Source organism: Gracilinanus agilis, chromosome 2, assembly GCF_016433145.1.
Source record: "Gracilinanus agilis isolate LMUSP501 chromosome 2, AgileGrace, whole genome shotgun sequence".
In the NCBI taxonomy this organism is placed as follows: domain Eukaryota; kingdom Metazoa; phylum Chordata; class Mammalia; order Didelphimorphia; family Didelphidae; genus Gracilinanus; species Gracilinanus agilis.
Window position 1 is genome coordinate 507054593 of NC_058131.1, and position 21100 is coordinate 507075692.

The window sequence follows — 21100 nt, forward strand, 5'->3', positions numbered from 1 at the left end:
AAAAAGAAAAATTTTCAGATCTCTTTGAACCAGAGAACAAAATAGAAATTGAAAGAACCTTACCAGTCACATCCTGAAAGAAACCCCCAAATGAAAACACTCAGGTATATCATAGCTGAAATCCAGTGTTTCTGAAAGAAAAAAATAAAGCAAGCATCCAGAAAGAATTTAAATACTGAGGATCCCCACACAGGATCACACTTTATTTAGCAGCAGCCACCTCTATCGAGGAGCTCAATACAGTATTGCACTATGATATTCCAGAAAGTAAATTATGTTATAGCCAAGAAAATCTTATCCAGCAAACTGAGTATAAATGCTACAGGGGAAAAAGGCCAGAATTGTAAAGAACAGTTCACACACAAGAAGGGAGAGAACCACACAAAGTATGTCCTAAACAAAACAAACTTTTAAAGTGTACAAAAATATTTGTAGCTCTTTTTGAGATGGCAAACACTGGGAACCTGAGAGGTTGCTTGTAGTCAATATGGAAATTTGTTTTGTTTAACTATTTGTTTGTAATAGGTTGTGTTCTTATGTTCTCAAGTAGGAGAGTGAGAAGGTGAATCTTGACTGATTAAAACAAAATATTTCTTTTTATAGTTTATTTTATACATATTATACAATAAAACCATATGTACATATATGTAGAAGTGGCACAAATATGAAATACAGAGAGCATACCTCCAGGAATAAATTGTCAAAAAAATGAAATAGTTTGTTTACTCTTCAAAAGAATTGGAAATCATAAGTGACTACATTAAAAACATGCTCCAAATCACTAATGGCTAAAGAAACACAAATAAAGCAACTCAGAGGTTTCATATTGTAACATGCAAATTGGCAAATTGGCTATGGGAACACAGGAACATTCACTTTTGTCTGTGAGGTTATTAATTGGCTCATCCATTCTGGGTGCTAGTTTGAAAAAAATTTTTTTTAAATAACAGAACTTTGACCTAGTTATTGCACTATTGTGCATGTATCCCACAAGACATGTAAAAGAAATAAAGGACCGATATATATAAAGACATTCATAACAGCACCTTTTATGTTATCAAAGAACTAGAAATGAAATGATCACCTATTTATTGGAGAATGGCTGAACAATGAACATTAATTTAATAGAATATCTGGTGTAATAAAAAGCGATGAGTATTAGAATTGCAAAGAAATAGGCAAATTTATATCAACTGATAAGAGTCAAATGGGAGTAAAAGAACAGTATATACAGTGACTGCAGCAGTGTAAAATGGAAAGATGACTAAAAAGAAACAACTGAGAAACTGAAAAACTTGAGAATGGTATCTCTTTTGGCAGAGGTGCAAGGGTCTTCTTGGGCAAACTATTGTATACATTCCTTTGTGATCACTGTACTGGATATTTTTGCTTAATTTTTTTTCTTGGTTAAAATGGAGTTCTTAGATAAGAGGAAATATTTACCGAAATGATCAGAATTTTGCTAAAATCAGTAGGTAAAGTGGAAATGTATGTTGGATATGGGGGTGGAGTTTTCAAGGGGGGGGTGAAGGGGAAAGTAAAACAAGAATCATGTAACCATGGAAATTTTTTCTAAAAAAATAAAATATTTAAATCAGAAAAAAAAATCAGTAGGTAATATAAAATACATAGCTGTTTATGTGTAAATAAGTAATCCAACAAATAGTAAGTGGAGCAAAAGAGAAAAATATTTTATATGCCTTGTCTCTTAATTCATTATGATAGTTTTACTTGACCATCTGCTCAATTGTTTTCTTCTAATTTAAGCACTGGGACTTGACTCAAACATATTCATTTTGCTTTATTAGTAAAAAGCCAGAGTGATCTTGAATTCAATTCCTTACCAAAACGATTCACATTTCTGTGATCCTATTTCTATGACAGTTGAAGACATAAGGTTTCATTTACATTTGCCTCAGGTGGTTCCAGTTAACTTCCCCGCCAGTTTATACCACTACCTTGAATCCAAGAGAGAGAATGCTATCTTGATCCACAACTAAATGTTAAAGCTTAAGTATATGATACAATAATTGTTTTGACTCCTTATTTGATGTTTGTAATTTGCTGCCTTATAGTATCTTTTTATGTTTGTGTCATCTCTTCCATCCACTAAAGTACATCCAATTCTAACTCAAGGAATGTAAGCTATTCAACTGGAGCCTAATCTCTCTTAGGTTCTTTTAATCTGCAAAGACTTTAAAGTTTAACCTGGCAGTGTCTATTGTTTGAAAATTTGCTTAGCTGATTTCAGAGAGGCTCATCAACAGAAAGATAGGCCATCAGATAATGATTTTTTTACCAACACTAAAAACTATCTGTTTGTTAGAACCCAAGGAAATTGTGAATTGCCTTGGCAAAGTGACTACCCACATAAATGGAATTCTTGGATCATAAGACGAATATGGGTAGGGCAGCTGGGTAGCTCAGTGGATTGAGACCTAGAGAAGGGAGGTTCTAGATTCAAATTTGACCTCAGACACTTCCTAGCTGTGTGAACCTAGGCAAGTCACTTAACCCCCCATTGCCTAGTCCTTACCACTCTTCTGTCTTAGAACCAATATGCAGTAGTGATTCTAAGATGGAAGATAAGAGTTTAAAAAAAGAAGTAGTAGTATATGCAATTTCTCAAGGCATTTCTCTTTGTATACACAGGGAACTATCTTAAGTATTTTTGCATCTCATTTAGCACAATTGACACTCAATAAATATTGATTTACTTCAATGTATGTACCAAATTATCTTGTAATTGGAATTGGATGGGAAGAAACAGCTATACTTGGAAATAGTAATTTAAATCTCTTCTGCCTGTCATCATATTAGTGACAAAATGATTAGGGAAATAATCCATGTAGTCATAATTTAAATCTGCATAGTAAATTACCTATAAATTGTACTAATTATACATATACATAGGTAGTAATTATATCTTCTGTTCCTAGGCATTTTAGTTAATATTACAAAGTATTACAAAAGTCTAATTTTGTTTTTCAAAAAGTAGTAAGGGATCTTTGAAATCATCAGACATTTTGTCATTCATTCAACTTATACTTAAGCATTTATAGTTAGCTCACTCTTTTTGGTGTTGCCTATTGTAATGCATCTCATCTCTTATCTCTTGAACAGTTTGTCAACTCCTTATATTGACAGAACCATAGGATGTCATAATTGTAACAAGTAAAAAGTTAAAGCCGCTTACTGCAACCTATATATACCTCAACAGGAATTTCTCTAGTTAAACCATCACCCCAATCCTAGCAAGTGGTCATTTGACTTTTGTTTAAATATATATATGTAATATATATATATATATAAAGCTTAAATAAATATTAATTAATATATCAAATATACTATTTATTTTAAATATTATATGATATTATAATGTAATATTATATGTTGTAATATAATACATGATATTACACAATATAAATATATTATTTTAAATGAAAAGTATAAAATAATATAATTAATATATTGATATATTAAATATATCCACTTGTTAGGAGATTTTTTGTTACATCAAGTTTAATCTGCTTTTTGCATCTTCAACTAGCCAACATTTATTTAAGTGCTTATCATGCATTAGGCAATAGAAATTTAAATATGAAACAGCCCCTGCCTTTAAGGATTATTTATTTTACTCCTCTCCTTAAGATGCTTCAGTGGCTCTGAGATTTTTTGCCTCTTGGATAAAATTAAAATCTCTCCAGCATTTAAAGTTCTTCAGAATCTCGCTAGAGCCTTTTAATTAACAGAAATATTTCCCTTTCCTCTCGTCTCTTCTGCCCTTATTGAAAAAGAAAAGAAAAACAAAGCTGCATAGGCAAACAAGNATATAAATATATTATTTTAAGTGAAAAGTATAAAATAATATAATTAATATATTGATATATTAAATATATCCACTTGTTAGGAGATTTTTTGTTACATCAAGTTTAATCTGCTTTTTGCATCTTCAACTAGCCAACATTTATTTAAGTGCTTATCATGCATTAGGCAATAGAAATTTAAATATGAAACAGCCCCTGCCTTTAAGGATTATTTATTTTACTCCTCTCCTTAAGATGCTTCAGTGGCTCTGAGATTTTTTGCCTCTTGGATAAAATTAAAATCTCTCCAGCATTTAAAGTTCTTCAGAATCTCGCTAGAGCCTTTTAATTAACAGAAATATTTCCCTTTCCTCTCGTCTCTTCTGCCCTTATTGAAAAAGAAAAGAAAAACAAAGCTGCATAGGCAAACAAGAAAAATTCCCACATTGGCCATATTAAAAACATAGAATATCTCATCCTGCACTCTGGGTACATTATTTCTCTGTGTTATGAAATGCATATTATGCTTCATTCTTGGTCCTCTAGATTCACAATTGGTCATTTTGTTGGTAAGGGCCTTTAAGTCTAATTTAGTTACATTCCCTCCAGTTGAAAAACAACAGAAATTCATAACAAATATGCATAATCCAGCAAAACAAATTTCCACATTCGTCATAAAAAGCATAACTTATTCTTTATTTTAAATCCATCAACTCTTTCAGAAGGTATTATCTTTTTTCTTTGGTCCAAGACTTAATGTTTCTCATTCCAGTGATTAGAGTTCTAAGTTGGTTTTCTAAGGTTCTAATCTGGTGGTATAACTTACTGAAACAGTTCACATTTCTATGGTCCTATTCCTGTGATAATTGGGGACATATGTTTTCATTTGCATTTGCATCAGGTAGTTCCAGTTAACCAACCCCCAGAAAGTCCTTCAAAGTTAGTTTTCTTTGTCACTATATAAATTATTCTGCTTACTCTCCTCTTAAACAGCCATTTTGTCATGTTATAGTAATTTTCCATTACATTCATATAACATAATTTGTTCATCTACTCTTTAGTAAGTGAGCACTCTCGAGTTTCCAGTTTTGCAACTCTGCATAAAAGCTGCTATCAGTATTTTTATGCATATGGGTCCTTTTCCTTCTTTATTTGATCTCTTTGGGGTATAAACCTAGTAATGGTATTTGGGTGAAAGACTATGCTCAATTTGACTTTTTAGGCATAGTTCCAAATTGATTTCCAGAACGGCAGGACCAATTCATATCTCCATCAATGGTGTACAGTAAGGGTACCTGTTTTCCCCCAGCTCCTATAATATTTTTCACATTCTTCTTTTGTCATTATGAGTGTCAAGTGAAACCTCAAAATTGCTTGAATGTGCATTTCTGCAATTATTAGTGATTTGGAATATCTTTTCATATGGTTGTTCATAGCTTGAATTTTTTTGAAAATTACCTAGTCATATTCTTTAACCCATGTATCTGACTCTTAGTTTTATAAATTTGAAGCGATTCCTTATATGTCTTAGTTATGAGACCCTCATCAAAAACTTGCTACAAAAATTTTTCCTGATTCCCTTTTAATTTTAATATATTTAGTTTTCTTTGTATAAAACTTAAAGATTTTAAATTATTAAAGGCATCCATTTTATTTAGTGCAATCTTATTACTTGTTTACTAATTTCCTCCTTGTTCTCCTAATTTGCTAATAATGCTACTTTTTATGTCTAAGTAATGTGTCTGCCTTTTAACTTGGTATACATTGTGAGATAATGGTCTATACCTAATATCTGTCATACTACTTTCCAGTTTCTCCAACAGGTTTTGTCAAATAATAAATGAGTCCTTTTTCCCCAGAAATTGGGTTCTTTCAATTTATTGAGCATTATGCTTCTGTGTTGACTTGCTTCTTTATTGCTTTGTAGTATAGTTTGAAAACTAGACCTGCTAAAGTTTCCTTCCCCACCCCCCTTTTCTTTATTGTTTCCTTTAAGATTCTTGACCTTTTGTTCCTCCATTTAAATTTCCATATTTTTTTCTAGCTCCATAAAATATACCTTTGCTAATCTGATAGCACTGAATAAGTTAATTAAAATGTAGTAATGCAATTTTCATTGACTTTAGCAAGTCTGATCCTGTTACTGCTTCTCCTATATTCAGTAAACTCCAGGGCCCTCCTTTCACTTCCATGATAAAATTTACAAATGCCTTTTGGCTTTAAAAGGCATTTATGACCCAGTCCTTTCCTAATTTTCCATTCATAAACCTTATTCTCCATGTATTCTGTGATCCAGTGACACTGACCTTCCTCGAACCTTCTCATGACCATGCGTTTTCACTAGTTTTCTCCCATTCCTGGTGTACTCTCCCTCTTCTACATCTCCTTGGGACAGTTTGCAGCATGGAGTGAACTCAGTTTATAGTAGGAAGATTTGGACTCCAATCTTATCTCAGTTTAACTGAACAAATCAACTTTTCCACACTGTAACTCAGTTTTCTCATCTATAATGTGAATGTGGAGACAGTACATTTATCTCAAAATCATAAGCTTATATATATATATATATGTTTATATATAAAAGCACTTTGTTTATGTTGCATATGCCTACCAATAGGATCTCTTGATCAAAGAGTATGAATATTTAAGTTCCTTTTTTCATAATTCCAAATTGTTCTCCAGAATGATCGAGCCAGTTTATAGCTCTACCGATAATATACCTATTTTCCTGTAGTCCTTCCAATTTTAACTATGTCTAGTTTTTGTTACCTTTGCCAGCTTATAATGACTGTTAATTCTTTAAGTTGGTCTTTGTTTCTTCTCCTCTTAGCTAACAAACACTTGTCTTCACCATATTACTTACTGAAACTGCTTCCTTAAAAGTCACACTAAGACTTCCTCATTGTCAATTCCAGTGGTCTTTCATGTCCTCATTTTCCTTTACTTATGTTTAGTATTTGACATTTGTCACTCTGTTCTTAGTGTGTGTGCATTTAATTAGTTCATTTTTTTGGAAGTGTTTATTTTCAGTTGCAAATTTTCCCACTCATTGAAAAGGCAAAATATGATATCCATTATACATATTATGATTAAAATTCTCTAGAGAGAGTATATTAATTTGTAATTACTTATTAAATATTAAAAAGTGGGCCAGAGAAAGAAAAGGCATCAACTATTTGTGACCAGCTGCCTTCCATTCTGAGAGCTGGGACCTAACCCATACTCACTGTGGATTCCCAGGAAAAATTTCCTACTTCCTCCCAATACTCCAGTTTATGCTCTTTGTTATATCCCTTTCCAAAGCCACTCTAAACAAGAGAGAAGGGTCTTCAGAATGGCAGAAGTCACAGACCTTTAGAATGGATGCATAGTGCATAACCCTACTTTTCTCTGCCGCGCTATCTTAAGAGGCAATAAACAAAATTTTGTTTCCACATTTATTCAGAAAGAGGGTAGCAGAAGAAGCACATTGTAGTTGTAATCTTAAAAGTAAACTTTTTCCCCCTTTAAGATCTAAAGGGTTATCTAAGTGTACAGAGTAGTCATCCCGTTCTTTTTGAAATTTTCCTATCTTGGCTTCTATGGTAGTACTATGTTGATTCTTCTTCGTCTTCTAATGTACCTTCTTCTGTAGCCTTTGCCAACTCTCCTTTTGTATATGGGCATTTCATTACAAGTCTCATATTTTTTTTATCTCTTAATATCTCTCTTGTCTTTGTCCCTTCCTTTATAATCTTAATGCCATCATTTTGATAATCTTCTTTTAAAAATTGTAGTGGTTTTCCAGTTAGTAAGCATTTGTTAAGTGCATATTGTGTTCAGGGCTATTTACTAGGCACTAAGGATATAAGTAAAAAAGTGTAGTCTGGCAGAAACGTGTACATATGGAATTATATACAAGGTAACTGGAAGTCAGGAAAGGCACTATCAGTTGGATGGGTCAGACAAGATTTCATGTAGAAGGTGGCTCCTAAGCTGAGCCTGAAAGTTAGGGGGACAGCCATTGGGAAGGTCTATAGGCCAGAGATGGAGTGCTGTGGAAGAGAAACAGTCAGAAGGCCATCATCCCCTAAAGAGAAGTATGTATTCCATGCTCTAACCTGCCTTTCCAGTATTATCTCACACTGCACCCTGATTTGGATAGAGCATATTCTTCTCACAACTGATCATTCATTGGTCTTTAAACATGTGCTTTGTACCTTTGTTCATGCCATTCCTTTCTCTCATACATACCTGCCTATAAAAACCTTCATTCTTCAAAGCCCAACTAAATACTTAATCATTTCCTATCTAACCCCTTCCTCCTACTAGCTTCCTCCTACTACTTAGCATAAAACTTCTAGAGTACTGTACTTTGTATGTCTTAATAGCACTTGTTTTTAAATTCCTTGTATTGTAAATATTATACTTATCCCCTTTACTAGATTATAGACCCCTTCAAGGCTGAAATAATATCTTCTTCATTGTTACATTTCTACTGTACCTTCGCATACAGAAGATATTCAATAAATTTGTTGAAAAGTACATTTTATCCAGAAGTTTTTATTTAACAGTTAGAAGTCCAGAGTAGGATTTCTTCCTGTTTCTTCTTTTTTTTTTTTTGTCTTACCAATAATTTAATCTCTTAGAATTCGTCACATGATTTTTTTAAAGCATGAGACACTGTAAATGTCCAGATAATGTGGTTCCCTTAATACTATCATAGCTTTTATTTATATTAATTTTATGATCTACTTTCAGAAAGTGCATCCATTTTCTCTTCATAGCCAAACACATTGTGACCCGTTCCCAAAAGGCTAACTAACTTGTTTCTGTTAACATGCTCTGCTCTCAGGTTTGTGGTCTTCCAGATAGAAGGATACTTTCTTGACATAGAGTATTATTCTCCTCCTACTTCTATTTTCTTTTGAACAAGGTAGACATTTCTGACCATTTTCAAGTAATGAGGCCTATTGCATCAGCTTTAGTTGGTACCTTTTGCCTTCTGTGATATTAACAGTTTTAAAGGTTCTACTCTTATATACAGTACCTAACTTATTTATGTGCAGTGATAAATATTTGCATTTTCTTTTAGGCTGTGAGGATATTATTGCTGAAAGCATCTCATTGGATACTTTAATTGCTATCCTCAAGTGGAGTTCTCATCCGTATGGATCTAAGTGGGTGCACAGACAAGCTTTACATTTCCTCTGTGAGGAATTTACTCAAGTCATGACTTCGGATGTTTTTTATGAACTCAGCAAAGACCACCTGCTTACTGCTATCCAATCTGACTACTTGCAGGTAATTATAATTATTCTCTTATTTTAAAGTTCACTTCAGAAATTAAATGTATCCTTACTGATTCGTACTCCTTCTGTGATAACATATAGAATGTTAGAACTAAAGAAACAACTATCTAGTCCAACCATCCTTATTTTGAAGGTGGGGGAAAAGAGGCTAGAGAATTGTAAAGTGTTTTGCCATATGACAGAACCTAGATTTGAATCCTGGTGATCTTACACCCTATCCAATGTAAGAGATATCCCTAGTAGATTTGTATAAAGAAGGGAGAGATTATTCCTTTAATTGCTAAGGTAAAACCTTGTTCACAAGCATATGTCTGATCAACGTAACCCTAAAAGGAATTATGACATAAGTGTGTATTCAGCAACATACTCAGTTAATTGATTCCCATAATTACATTATTAGCTTCTAAGTTTCAGATTAATATAAGGAACTTCTTTATAATAGTATAAATCACCAGAGCTAGGACAAAAGAAAGATTTAGGTTTATATGTGATTATTATTGATTTAAAAGAGGTGACTGAATCAATTAGACAAATTTCAAATTCATTCTAGTTTGCTTAAATATAAAATTTTAAGTTTTTCCTGTTTATCCTTAATACTTTTAAGTTTGTCTTTTGAAAAAAATTTTTTTAAGTATATAGGTAATGATTATACAAATATTCAGGTTTTTTTTTCATTGTCCCCATCCCATATTGATATTCTATATATACCATTTGACTGTGTGTGTGTGTATTGATAACTAATTTTATTATTTTACTAAAATTTTATATTGAACTATATGATTTTCGCTGTATTCATACTAGGTCTATGAAGTTGCTTTGTCTCGATTATTTAGTGGTCTTGAATCTATGTTGTTCTTTCTTATACAAACATAATTTCCATTGTGAACCTTTCTTATTTGTACCCCATGCCTGCCTATTGAAATTCTGTTCAGTAGTTTCTTGATCCAGTAATATTTTGTACAAACTCTGCAGGTTGATGGAGGTAAGAATATTCTATTGTTCCAGATGATTATTTTTAGCATAGGTTGCTTTTTCCTAGAAAGTACAAAAACTTTGAACTTTTACTAAGTCATGCAAATATTATATAGCTATTATGTAAAGGGCCTTTACCAATCATCTGATCAGAGTCCCTTTTGAGAATGCAGTCTCTGCTACTCAGGATGAAAAAAGTAAAGCCAGCAATAATTGTTAAGTAACTGCAGAATTATTTTCTTCCAATCTCTCTTATCTTTCTGGGTTTGATTCCAGTTTTCTAAAAACATTTGTTTTACTTTCGTTCTAATCTGATTTTCTATTCATTCCTTTATTTTTGTTTGTGATCATATAGTATGTCATAAAAAGATGGAATGTATATTTCTCTTAAAATTTACTTGTATGAAAATACTGTATGTTTAATTATGTGGTAATAAGTATATATTTTCATTGTAGGCAAGTGAACAAGATATCCTTAAATATCTTATTAAATGGGGTGAGCATCAGTTAATGAAAAGAATAGCAGACAGAGGTAAGAAGTTTCAGAGGGGTTGTTTTTAAGAAAATATGCATACAAAATACTTTATTGTTATATTCAGAAATATACTGACATGTATACTCCTTATCAATCTTCAATATAGGCATTAATACATTTGTCCATCGCAACAAATTTCTCAAAATACAAGAATTTCTTACACATTCTTTTTTCTGTGGGTAAATAGGCTATACTTAGTTTATACTTATACAAGTTTATTTTAACTAGTTCTATATGACCTGTAGGTCCTCTAGTAAATAGTGATTTGCTTGTTCAGAAGTACTGTGAGAGTCCCAGATTGATTTTAAAGTATACAACTGTATATTGTTATTATTTTCTGAATGTTTGAAAATAAAAGTCTTATGTCTCTTAGTTCGCCTTCAAACAAGTAGTATCCTGAATGTATTCTCTTAGAGAAAAAAAACAAATTAAACACTTATTATATATCTAGGCACTGCTAAGCAAAAACAGTCCTTGCCTTCAAGGACCTTACATTTTAATCAGGGAGACATAAATCACCATAAAAGATAAAGAGTAAATGGTGGGAGCAGCTGTGTAGCTCAGTGGATTGAGAGCCAGGCCTAGAGACGGGAGGTCCTAGGTTCAAATCTGGTCTCAGACACTTCCCAGGCATGTGACCCTGGGAAAGTCACTTGACCCCCATTACCCACCCTTACCACTCTTCCACCTAGGAGCCAATACACAGAAGTTAAGGGTTTAAAAATGTAAAACAAAATAAAACAAAACAGATGGGGGCAGCTGGGTAGCTCAGTGGAGTGAGTCAGGCCTAGAGACAGGAGGTCCTAGGTTCAAACCCGGCCTCAGCCACTTCCCAGCTGTGTGACCCTTGGCAAGTCACTTGACCCCCATTGCCCACCCTTACCAATCTTCCACCTATGAGACAATACACCGAAGTACAAGGGTTTAAAAAAAAAAAAAAAACAGAGTAAATGGTGACTAACTTTAGAGGGGATGGCATCAGGAACTGAGAAAACCAGGAAAAGTCTCTTCTAGGTCATAGTGTTTGACCTTCCTATGGAAGCTAGAAATTTTAAAAATCAGAGGTTAGGAGAGAAAACTTTCCAGGCATAGGAAATAACCAATGCAAAGGCCCAGAGAAGGAATAATGTGTATATGAAGAAAATCAAATAGACTAGTATGGTTGGATCATGCAGTATGTGGAAGAAAATACAAAGTAAAAATATGGAAAGGCAGAATAGAGCTCAAATGTTGTGAAGAAATTTAAATGCTAGAAAAGGATTTTATTTGATCTTGAAAGCCATACAAAGTCACTGGAATTTACTGAATATAGCAGAAGGTGGAGGAGGGGGTGAGTAACATAGTCAAGACTTCCACATTAGAAAAATCACCTTGGCAGCTGGGTAGAAGATGAAGTGGGGTGGATAGAGGTCATTTCAAAACTTTTAATCCAGATAAGGGATGATAAGAGTCTAGGGACCAAAATTAAGGTGGTGGTTGTATTATTGAGAGAAAAGCAAGGGTATGTTGGAAGTAGCTTATACTGTCTCTCAAGAGACTAACTGTTAAATTTTCAATGTAGTTACATGTAGAAATTTCTCAGGTGCTCCAAATGAGGGTATGATTGATTTTTTTGTTGTTGATTGTCTTAAGAAAATAATGGAGAAAATATTGATAGTGCAGTTTAAACTTAAAAGGATATTGTCTGGGGCTGCTGGGTGGCTCAGTGGATTGAGAAGCCAGGCCTAGAGACAGGAAGTCCTGGGTTCAAGTCTGACCTCATACACTTTCTAGCTGTGTGACCTGGGCAAGTCACTTAACCCCCATTGCCTAGCCCTTACTAGTCTTCTGCCTTAGAACCAATATTTGGTTCTTAAGTATTGGTTCTTAAGATTGGTTCTTAACATCTTAAGAAAAGTATATTGTGGGGGCAGCTGGGTAGCACAATAGATAGAATGCCAAGTCTAAAGAACCTGGGTTCAAATCTGACCTTAGATATTTCTAGCTGTGTGACATAGGGCAAGTCACTTAACTCAGTTGTCTCTTCCTTACTGCTCTTATGCCTTAGAGAAAAAGTAAAGAAGGAAAAGAAGGAAGAAAGGAAGAAAAAGGGGGAAAGTATATTGTGAGTACATTATTTTTCCAAAGAGGTGATTGTTAAACATTTACTGGTATTGAGATATAATGAAGAGAAAGTACAAGATTTAGCAACTGATATGTGGACTAATCAAGAGAGAGAAGTCATAAATTACTCCAAGATGGCAAATTTTGATGACTAGAAAGATAGTGATATCCACAATAGTAATAGGAAGTTGTGAAGAAGAGTTTTGAAGGCAGAACATAATCAGTTGTGGACATACTGAGTTTGAGATACATCAAGATCTCCATTTCAAGATGTCTAAATGGCAATTGGTGATTTGGTACTAAACCTAAGGAAAGATACTCAGACTAGATAAGAAGATCTGTGAATCCCCAGTAAAGAGAGATCTTTAAACCCATTGCAACTAATGAGGTCATCAAAAGGCAGAGAATAGAGAGAAAAGAAATGAGAACCCAGGATAGAACCATGGGTCACTTTCACAGCTAGTGGGGAATGTCAAAATAATATGAAATGAGAAAAAACTGAGCTCTTAATAGGCAGACTCAACTTTTTCAATGAAGTATGAGGAAAGTTCCTCAACAGGCAGGAGACAGGTGTGTCATAGGAGGCTTAGAGAGAGAGTAAAGGTTTGGAATAATATTGTTTTAAGTGGGATACGGAGTCAGTCACATGGCCAATAAGACAAAGTTCTAGACATTTTTCATATCTCAGATCAAAATCAACTACCCAAACTTTTCCAAAATAAGAATTATATCCAAAAGATAAAGCAATTTCATGTTCCCACATTCTAAGATACCAAACACCATAAGGAGATAAAATCTGATAAATTAGAAAAATAGAAAAGTTAATTATTAATCCTTAACATATTTACTAAATCCCTCCTCCAATTACCCCCCATGTTCTAGCAAGCCAAGCCAACCCATATGTTTGCAGCAGAAATCAACTCTATCTATACACCCAAGGCATGGAAAATCAAAAGGCAGAAGCTTATCCAGTCTGGAAGAACAGTATGGGTAGTATGGCAGCACTCTGTGCTATAACAGAGCTCAGCCAGAGAGAACTAGGGTATAATATATGTGGAGGAAAGGAGAGATCTATGTGGCACTCCACTGTACCTGAAGAAGAGAGGCCAGTTTTGTGGCTTCCCCCCTGGAAATCAATTGGGACAAAGACCAAGGTCAGCAAAATGTGAAGTGCCCAATATAGAAAGAGGTTGAGACAGTTTTAAGGGCTCAGTCTATTAAGAAAACCTATATCAAAGGGGAAATAGTCAAAAAGCGAAAATAGGGGAATATAAAGAATGGAAAATTGGACTTACCTAAAATCTCAGGAGGAAGAAAGTTCAGTCAAAGATGGAGCATACCTAGATAAACTGTTTTGTGACAGTCCTCTGGCATAAAGGAGTCCCGAGAGGATGTAGTTTCCCTCTTAACCTTTTCTTTATTCAACTGAGCTCACGGCATTATACTCTCCCAGTATAGGGGAAGCTATCAATAGGTTAGTGAATAATCCTTGACTGGATACTCAGTTTATGTCTGGCAGCCAGAGACATCAAGAAAACAACCCCTTAATGAGTTCAGATGGTGAGAATAGCATATAAAACAATGGGAATCAGTTCAATGCAAAGCTGTATTATAAGCAGTGGAGAAGAGAGGAAAGATTAGAGAGACAAGGACCTAATATCAAATCAGACATATACGCTACCATAAAGTAAAACTCACATTAAATGGTAGTCATATGTTGGGGAGCCCAGAGGCATATCAGAAAGAGAGTGCTTCATCAAGAAATTGTATACCCACTGATGGGGGAAGGTGTGCTCCAAGGTACCCTTCTGAGAGTAAGGTTCTTATACTTTGATTTTAGGTGTCTCTCTTGGAGCTGGCTAATATGCAGATCAGGGATCAGGGGAAATTTTTGTAGGATTTGTTATCAAGGAGAAAAAAAGCTAGTGGTACACATTTGGGGGATACAAGCTATACTAACCTTTGAAAAATATTATCAGTATTTTCCTGTGATCATGTTCTATAAGCTTACAGCCTTCCTTAAGGGGAAGCCATCATAATGATCTTGAGACCATCAGCCTAATCTTGTAACAGTGGTTTCTATGAATAGATTCTGTAAACTATAGCCTTCCTTAGGGGAGATAGTCATGTTGGTCTCAAGAACATCAGGCCTGATCTTATAACATAAACTAACATGGACAACAACAAAAGAAGGGAATATAGCCTCCAGACCAGGTTAAAAGAGTATAGGCATCTATGAATAAATATAGCAGGATAAAAGAAAATTAATCAACACTTGATGAGACAGAGGACCCTGTGTATTTCAAACAGTGTGAAACCACAAGAAGATAATCCAAAATATTTTTAAAAAGAAATAAGAATTCTGAAAGCAGAATTTTATGAGCCTCATAGCAGAAAAACATTGACAAAAAAGAAAAACTTGAATCCAAGGTGGTGTTAAGCCTCACCAAAGAAACAAAAGAGAAAATAGTAATTGCTTAGAAATGCAAATATGCAAAAATGAAGGACAGTCTGGAAGAAGTAAAAATAAAAGGCTACAATGTTAAAAGAAAATCATCTCCATACAAATAAACATATTGATCTCAAAAACAATTTATTTAGTTTTTAAGAATTATTGATTTCCCAAAAGAACATGATTAAGTCAAAAAACATCAACTCCATAATGTAAGAAATAATATAAGAAAGCCTTTCAGAACTTCTGAATACTGAAAACAAATGCCAAATGAAAGAATCCACAGATTGCCTGGGGAGGGGAGGACTGTTGCAAATTCCAAGACACAAAGTAGCTAAATTTGACAATTCCACCGATGATAAATTCTGCAAGCAAGCAGGAGAAAGAGCTTCAAATGTAAAGACAAGGAAATTTGAATGCCAAAACTATTTTGCGCCCACCAAAAACTATAGGACTGAATGAAATATGTTCTGAAGAACAAAAGACCTTAAAGATGTAACCTAGAGTAGCCTTAACCATTAATCATAAAAAACTAAAAAACAAAATTTTTTTTCAGTTTTTTTGAAGCCTAGAAAGAAAACCAGACCTGAACAAATTGTTTGCTTTGCAAATATACCAGAGGATAGAAATATAAAAAAGGTAAACAAATCCTGCAACTAAAGATGACAATAAGATAACAACAGAACTACCATTAAGACCTTTCTAAAAGTACACTAGAAGACATGGGTAAAAAATGTCAGATATAGGTAATAATGTTAAAATAGGTCTGAAACATTATTGGCTGAATTTCAAAAGACAAACAACTAAAGAGGTAAGCCTATGCTTTTGAAGGCCTAAATTATATAAGAGGGCACATGAAAGTGGGGAGGAGAAAAAGAAGACAAGAGGAAATTTGTGATTAACCATTATCAATTCAAAGATTAATAAATAATGGAAAATAACTCTTGCAATCTCTTAGGAAGAAGAGACACTACAGGAGAATGGCTGAGTAGGAAAAGAAAGGAGGAATTGAAACAGATCAGGAAATCCTCTTAAGTAGAGAGAGGATGAACCCCTGATAAATGCTCCTATACAAAAATATTCTATAAATGAACAATGGTTACTGAATAATGGGTATGATTTGCTGGGATTTCATTCATATTGCCTCAGGAAAAAGGAAATTAGAGCTGCTGGGGTAGTTGACCTGCAGAAGAGGGAGAAAACATGTACCTGGACAGATGAATTCATGGCATTAATTGGGGTGGGGGGGGATGATTATCAAAGGAAGGGCAAAAGTTAATAATGAAATGAACAGCACAATCAGGGATATGAGAAAAATTCCCAACATGAGGCAGTAATCTCTGTGTCACCTTGAGGAATTAGTATTTCTTAAAGGGAGGGACAACAGAAAGAATAATAAGTAGGTAAAGTGAAGGATTACAAGGCAATAAATAACATAGAAATTATTAGAAGAGGAAACCCAAAATAGATATTGTAGGAACTTTAATTCCAGGAGTAGAGATTGAAGAAGGACCAAGTATAAAAGCTACAAATCAAAAATTTAAAGACAGGGGGCAGCTGGGTAGCTCAGTGGATTCAGAGCCAGGCCTAGAGACAAGAGGTCCTAGGTTCAATTCTGGCCTCAAACACTTCCCAGCTATGTGACCCTGGGCAAGTCACTTGACCCCCATTGCCTACCCTTACCACTCTTCTGCCTTGGAGCCAATACACAGCGTTGACTCCAAGACGGAAGGTAAGGGCCATAAATAAATAAATGAATGAGTGAACCTAAATAAACAAATAAATAAATGGATAAGTCCAGCAGAAAAATTAATGAAAGGAGGAAAAGGTGGAAAAACTAGAGATTAAAGATTTATGGCATCTTTTAAATGAATATACATATTTTTAGCACCACAGCAAACTTTTACAGAAATTGATCACACAGCAGGGCACAGAGATATTGCAAACATGTCAAAAGACAAGCACAGAAATTTATCCTTTTCAAATCTAATACAGTAAAAAAATTAATCAGTTCAAATAGCATACATAGTCAGACCCAAAGGAAGGCATTGAAATCCTAAATAATGACTGAGTCAAAGAACAAATTATAGAAATTGATATTATGTGGAAGAAAATAATACCAAAGAATATACCAAAACTTCTTAGATGCTAAAGCAATCCTTAGAGGGAAAATCATCAATCATCATGCAAGCATATGCTAACAAAATAGGAAAAGGTTAATAAAATATTTTAAAAATTAGAAAGCCACTAAAGAAACCTAAAATCAACGCAACAGAGGAGACATAAAAAATTAGAGAAATAAACTGGAAACAAAAATAAGCTATAGAAATGATAGAACTTAAAGGAATCAATTACAAGAGATAGTAGGATTGCTTTTCTGAAATTAGATTCCATTTGAGATTAGTTAACATGAATTTATAGTGTACTCGGTCAGTAGTTGCTTGTCTTTCTTCCTCTTAACAGCATGTGAGTAGAAGCAAAGGAGAAATATGAAAGTAATGCAAGTTTGGGACTTGGCATGATCAACAGTAAAAGGACAAAGGAACCAAGGGTTCAAGTATAGAATTGAACTAGTTCCACTAAGAGTCAAGATTGGTAAGGGAAGAGAATGCATTCAGAGCAATGGTGACAGCCTAGTACAATGCTGAGAGGTGGAGGCATTAGAGGTTACTTTGAGGATGAAGAGTAGTTCTAGAAGGAATGAATAATAGGGAGAGATGGAAGAATAAATGATTATGATGATACAACGAACATTCAAAGTTCTTGGACATGGAAATAAAACACTCATGAATGAAGGCAAAATCAAGGGCATGACTATCCCCTGTTTCTTAGGTAGCTAAGACAAAATAGGTAACAAGTTGAATAGAGTAAGAAATTAGGAAATTATGATTTGTGAGAGAACATCAGGATAGATATACAGACATCTCTTAGAATGAGGGAAGGATTTGGAGTAGAGAAGTAAACTATGTACCACACCCTAGAACTTTTGAGAAAGGAAGAAAAATGTCCTGGGTGTTAGTAGATAATAGCTACTGCATTCTGGATTGGGAGATGAGTAGTCAAATTTCAACAAATCTCCCCACCTCTTCTACTCCAACCCCTAAAGAAAACTCAAATTCTGTATCACTTTGCCATAATTTCATATTCAGAAAGATAAAGACTGGGAAAAAATATGTATCTAATTTATAATTAACCAGCATTCTTGTAAAATATAATATTGCTTTTTGCCAAAGCCTGAGAGTCAAAAATCCTGTTAATTAATATTTCCCTTTTTATAGGGAAAAAAAGCAAGGCCCTAGATTTAAAAAGTTTACTGAATTTGTTATACTTATTTTTTTATCCTCCCTTGAATTTTTTAAGCTCAGGTGTTCTTGGAATACTCATTTTCTTATGATAAAGAAAGAAAATGGGGGCAGCTGGGTGGTTCAGTGGATTGAAATCTGGCCTCAAGACATTTCCCAGCTGTGTGACCCTGTGCAAGTCACTTGACCCCCATTGTCTAGCCCTACCACTCTTCTGCCTTGGAACCAATAAATAGTATTGATTCCAAGATGAAAGGTAAGGGTTTAAAAAAAAATCCTCATTTACTTGCTCAGGTAAAAGTGACATACCATATCAAATTTTATAAAGTGAAGACTTCTTGTTCAAGGAGTGACAATTACATTTTATAATGATGTAGAGTAAACCTTTATTAAGTACTAAGGTTCAGTAGGTACAGTTCATTATGTTATGCACTGGTGGAGATTCAAAGTTAAATTAAGACATGGTCCCTGTACTCAAAGGATCTTGCAGCCTAGTAAGGAAAATAAGATACTCACATAGCTTTAATTCACATTACTTCCTGATAAAACACATTAGAATTTACAAAACAGAACTGTGTGATTTTTGAGGGGGAGATAACTTCTTGGAGGAGTTAGCATTTGAGTTGATCTTTAAAGCATGTAAGATATCAATGAGTGTAAGAAAGGTCAGGGATAAATAAATTAACAGTATGAGCTAAGACATGGCTAGTGTAAGAAGAGTATGTTTTGGAGGCAAAGAGAAGTTCATTTTGATTGGAGTGTGATAGCTGGTAATAAGGGATGAAATTGGAAAGAATAATAGAATGGCTTCAGATTGGAGAAGGATTTGGATACCAGGCAGAAAGGCATGAACTTGTCTTGAGAAGAGACAAAAGTAGACACGGAATATTTTTGAGCATAAAAGTAACAAGACAAATCTGTGTATAAAAAGAGACTCTTCTGGAAGCAATTTGCATGAATGAAAGAATAAGCATTTTTAATTTCTTAACATATGCCAAACCAGTTTAAAACTCACTGACCTGATTTAGACCAACTTCCTAATTTGTATTCAATGCTAGAACAAATTGAAATACTCATTGATCATTTTACAGTTAAGTAAAAATGTATTTAACTATAGCAGAATAGTATTCAACAAGGATATACATTGAGGACATCTTAAGTTAGCTCATTTGAGTAAAATTCCCTTGCCTAAGTTGCCATTCATAGTTCAACAAGCATCAGCAATCTCCTGGAGTGCCTCATGACTGTTTTGTACTCAGATAATCATAATGTGATGTCAGTATCATGAGACCCTTGAGCCTGAAGTGTGGTTTCAGTGCTTTTTTTTTTTAAACCCATACTTATCTTCCATCATAAAATCAATACTAAATATTGGCTCCAAGGTAGAAGAGCAGTAAGGACCAAAGCAACTAGGGTTAATTGACTTGCCCAGGGGTTATTCAGCTAAGATATGCCTGAAGCCAACTTTGAACCCAGGACCTCCCCTTTGTTTCTAGTCCTGGATCTCTATCTACTCAGCTACCTATTTGCTCCCTTTCAAAACCTTTTTGGGAAAAACTAGTCTAACTTGCTTAAGAGTGGGTTTGGAGTATTTCTTGTACTATAACTGGAAATGTAAATAGAAGAGCAAAGCAATCCCTGCTTCCAAGGAGTTACATTCTACTTTGGGGAAATAATACATAAAGGATAAAGGTACAGCAGAAGAGATAGTAAGGCCCAGGGTCCTCCAAGTGCATTAACAGACCACATGGCAGTGGCCCCAGAGTCTGGTGGGCAGAATGGCAAGATAAATGATGGGAGTGACAGCAAAGACAGTAAGACCTTTTTGCAATACAATTCATAGGGATGGTAATGAAGATGTGTGTTAAGGTGGTAGTAGAGGGACACTTGAATTCTTACAAAATTGAAATCAGTAAAAGTTATTCAGTATGAGAAGTAGAGAGTCAATCTCAAACTTATGAACATGAGAGGCAGAATGAATGAATGAATGAATGAATGAATGAATGAATGAATGAATGAATGGTGGTGCCATATAGGCAACTCAGAAGAAATACATTTTAGAGAGACAGATAATGAGCAAAGTTTGAGGAATAAGACATCTTGTAGATATTTGGAGATTCTTACCTAGTTTTTAGGAGATGTCAAACTTGGAGATTGAGATTTGGATGTCATTAGATTTATTTATAGACTTATTTTAAATATTAACTATGACAGGTTTTAAGAATTATGTTGTCACATCTACAGAAACCAAAAATAATCAGAAAACATCATTACCTTAGAGCTAGACATCAAACTAGGTACTGGGGATACAAAGAATAAAATAATCTCTATTCTCAAGGAACTCAAACCTACCACAATATTTCATTTCACCAAAACTCAAAAATGCAAGGAAGAGAAAACTATAAATCTAGGGTTTTTTCCCCTTTTATTTTAACAGGCCTTTACTTTTCTAAATGGGAGCAAAGAAACAAAAGTCTTTATGAAATACAGAATTATCTTTAAAAGTTGGTTTTAGAGTTCACACTTTTGAGCTAGTTTTTGTGTTAACATGGTTTTCGTAAATTAAAAATAATTCCATTGGTATTTCTTCTTTAAAAACATGTTCTTACATTAGAGCCCTAAAAAAAAATCGAATCTCA

General features: G+C 34.1%; 1 protein-coding gene across 1 annotated transcript in view; it reads left to right on the top strand.

Annotated features, from left to right (window-relative positions):
* The window catches only part of BTBD7 (BTB domain containing 7), a 104864-nt gene that overhangs the window by 64879 nt on the left and 18885 nt on the right, over positions 1 to 21100 (top strand). Inside the window, exons 4-5 of the mRNA XM_044665034.1 lie at positions 8881 to 9089; positions 10526 to 10601. Coding sequence (XP_044520969.1) covers positions 8881 to 9089; positions 10526 to 10601 — 285 coding nt within the window. The remainder of the gene's footprint in view (positions 1 to 8880; positions 9090 to 10525; positions 10602 to 21100) is intronic.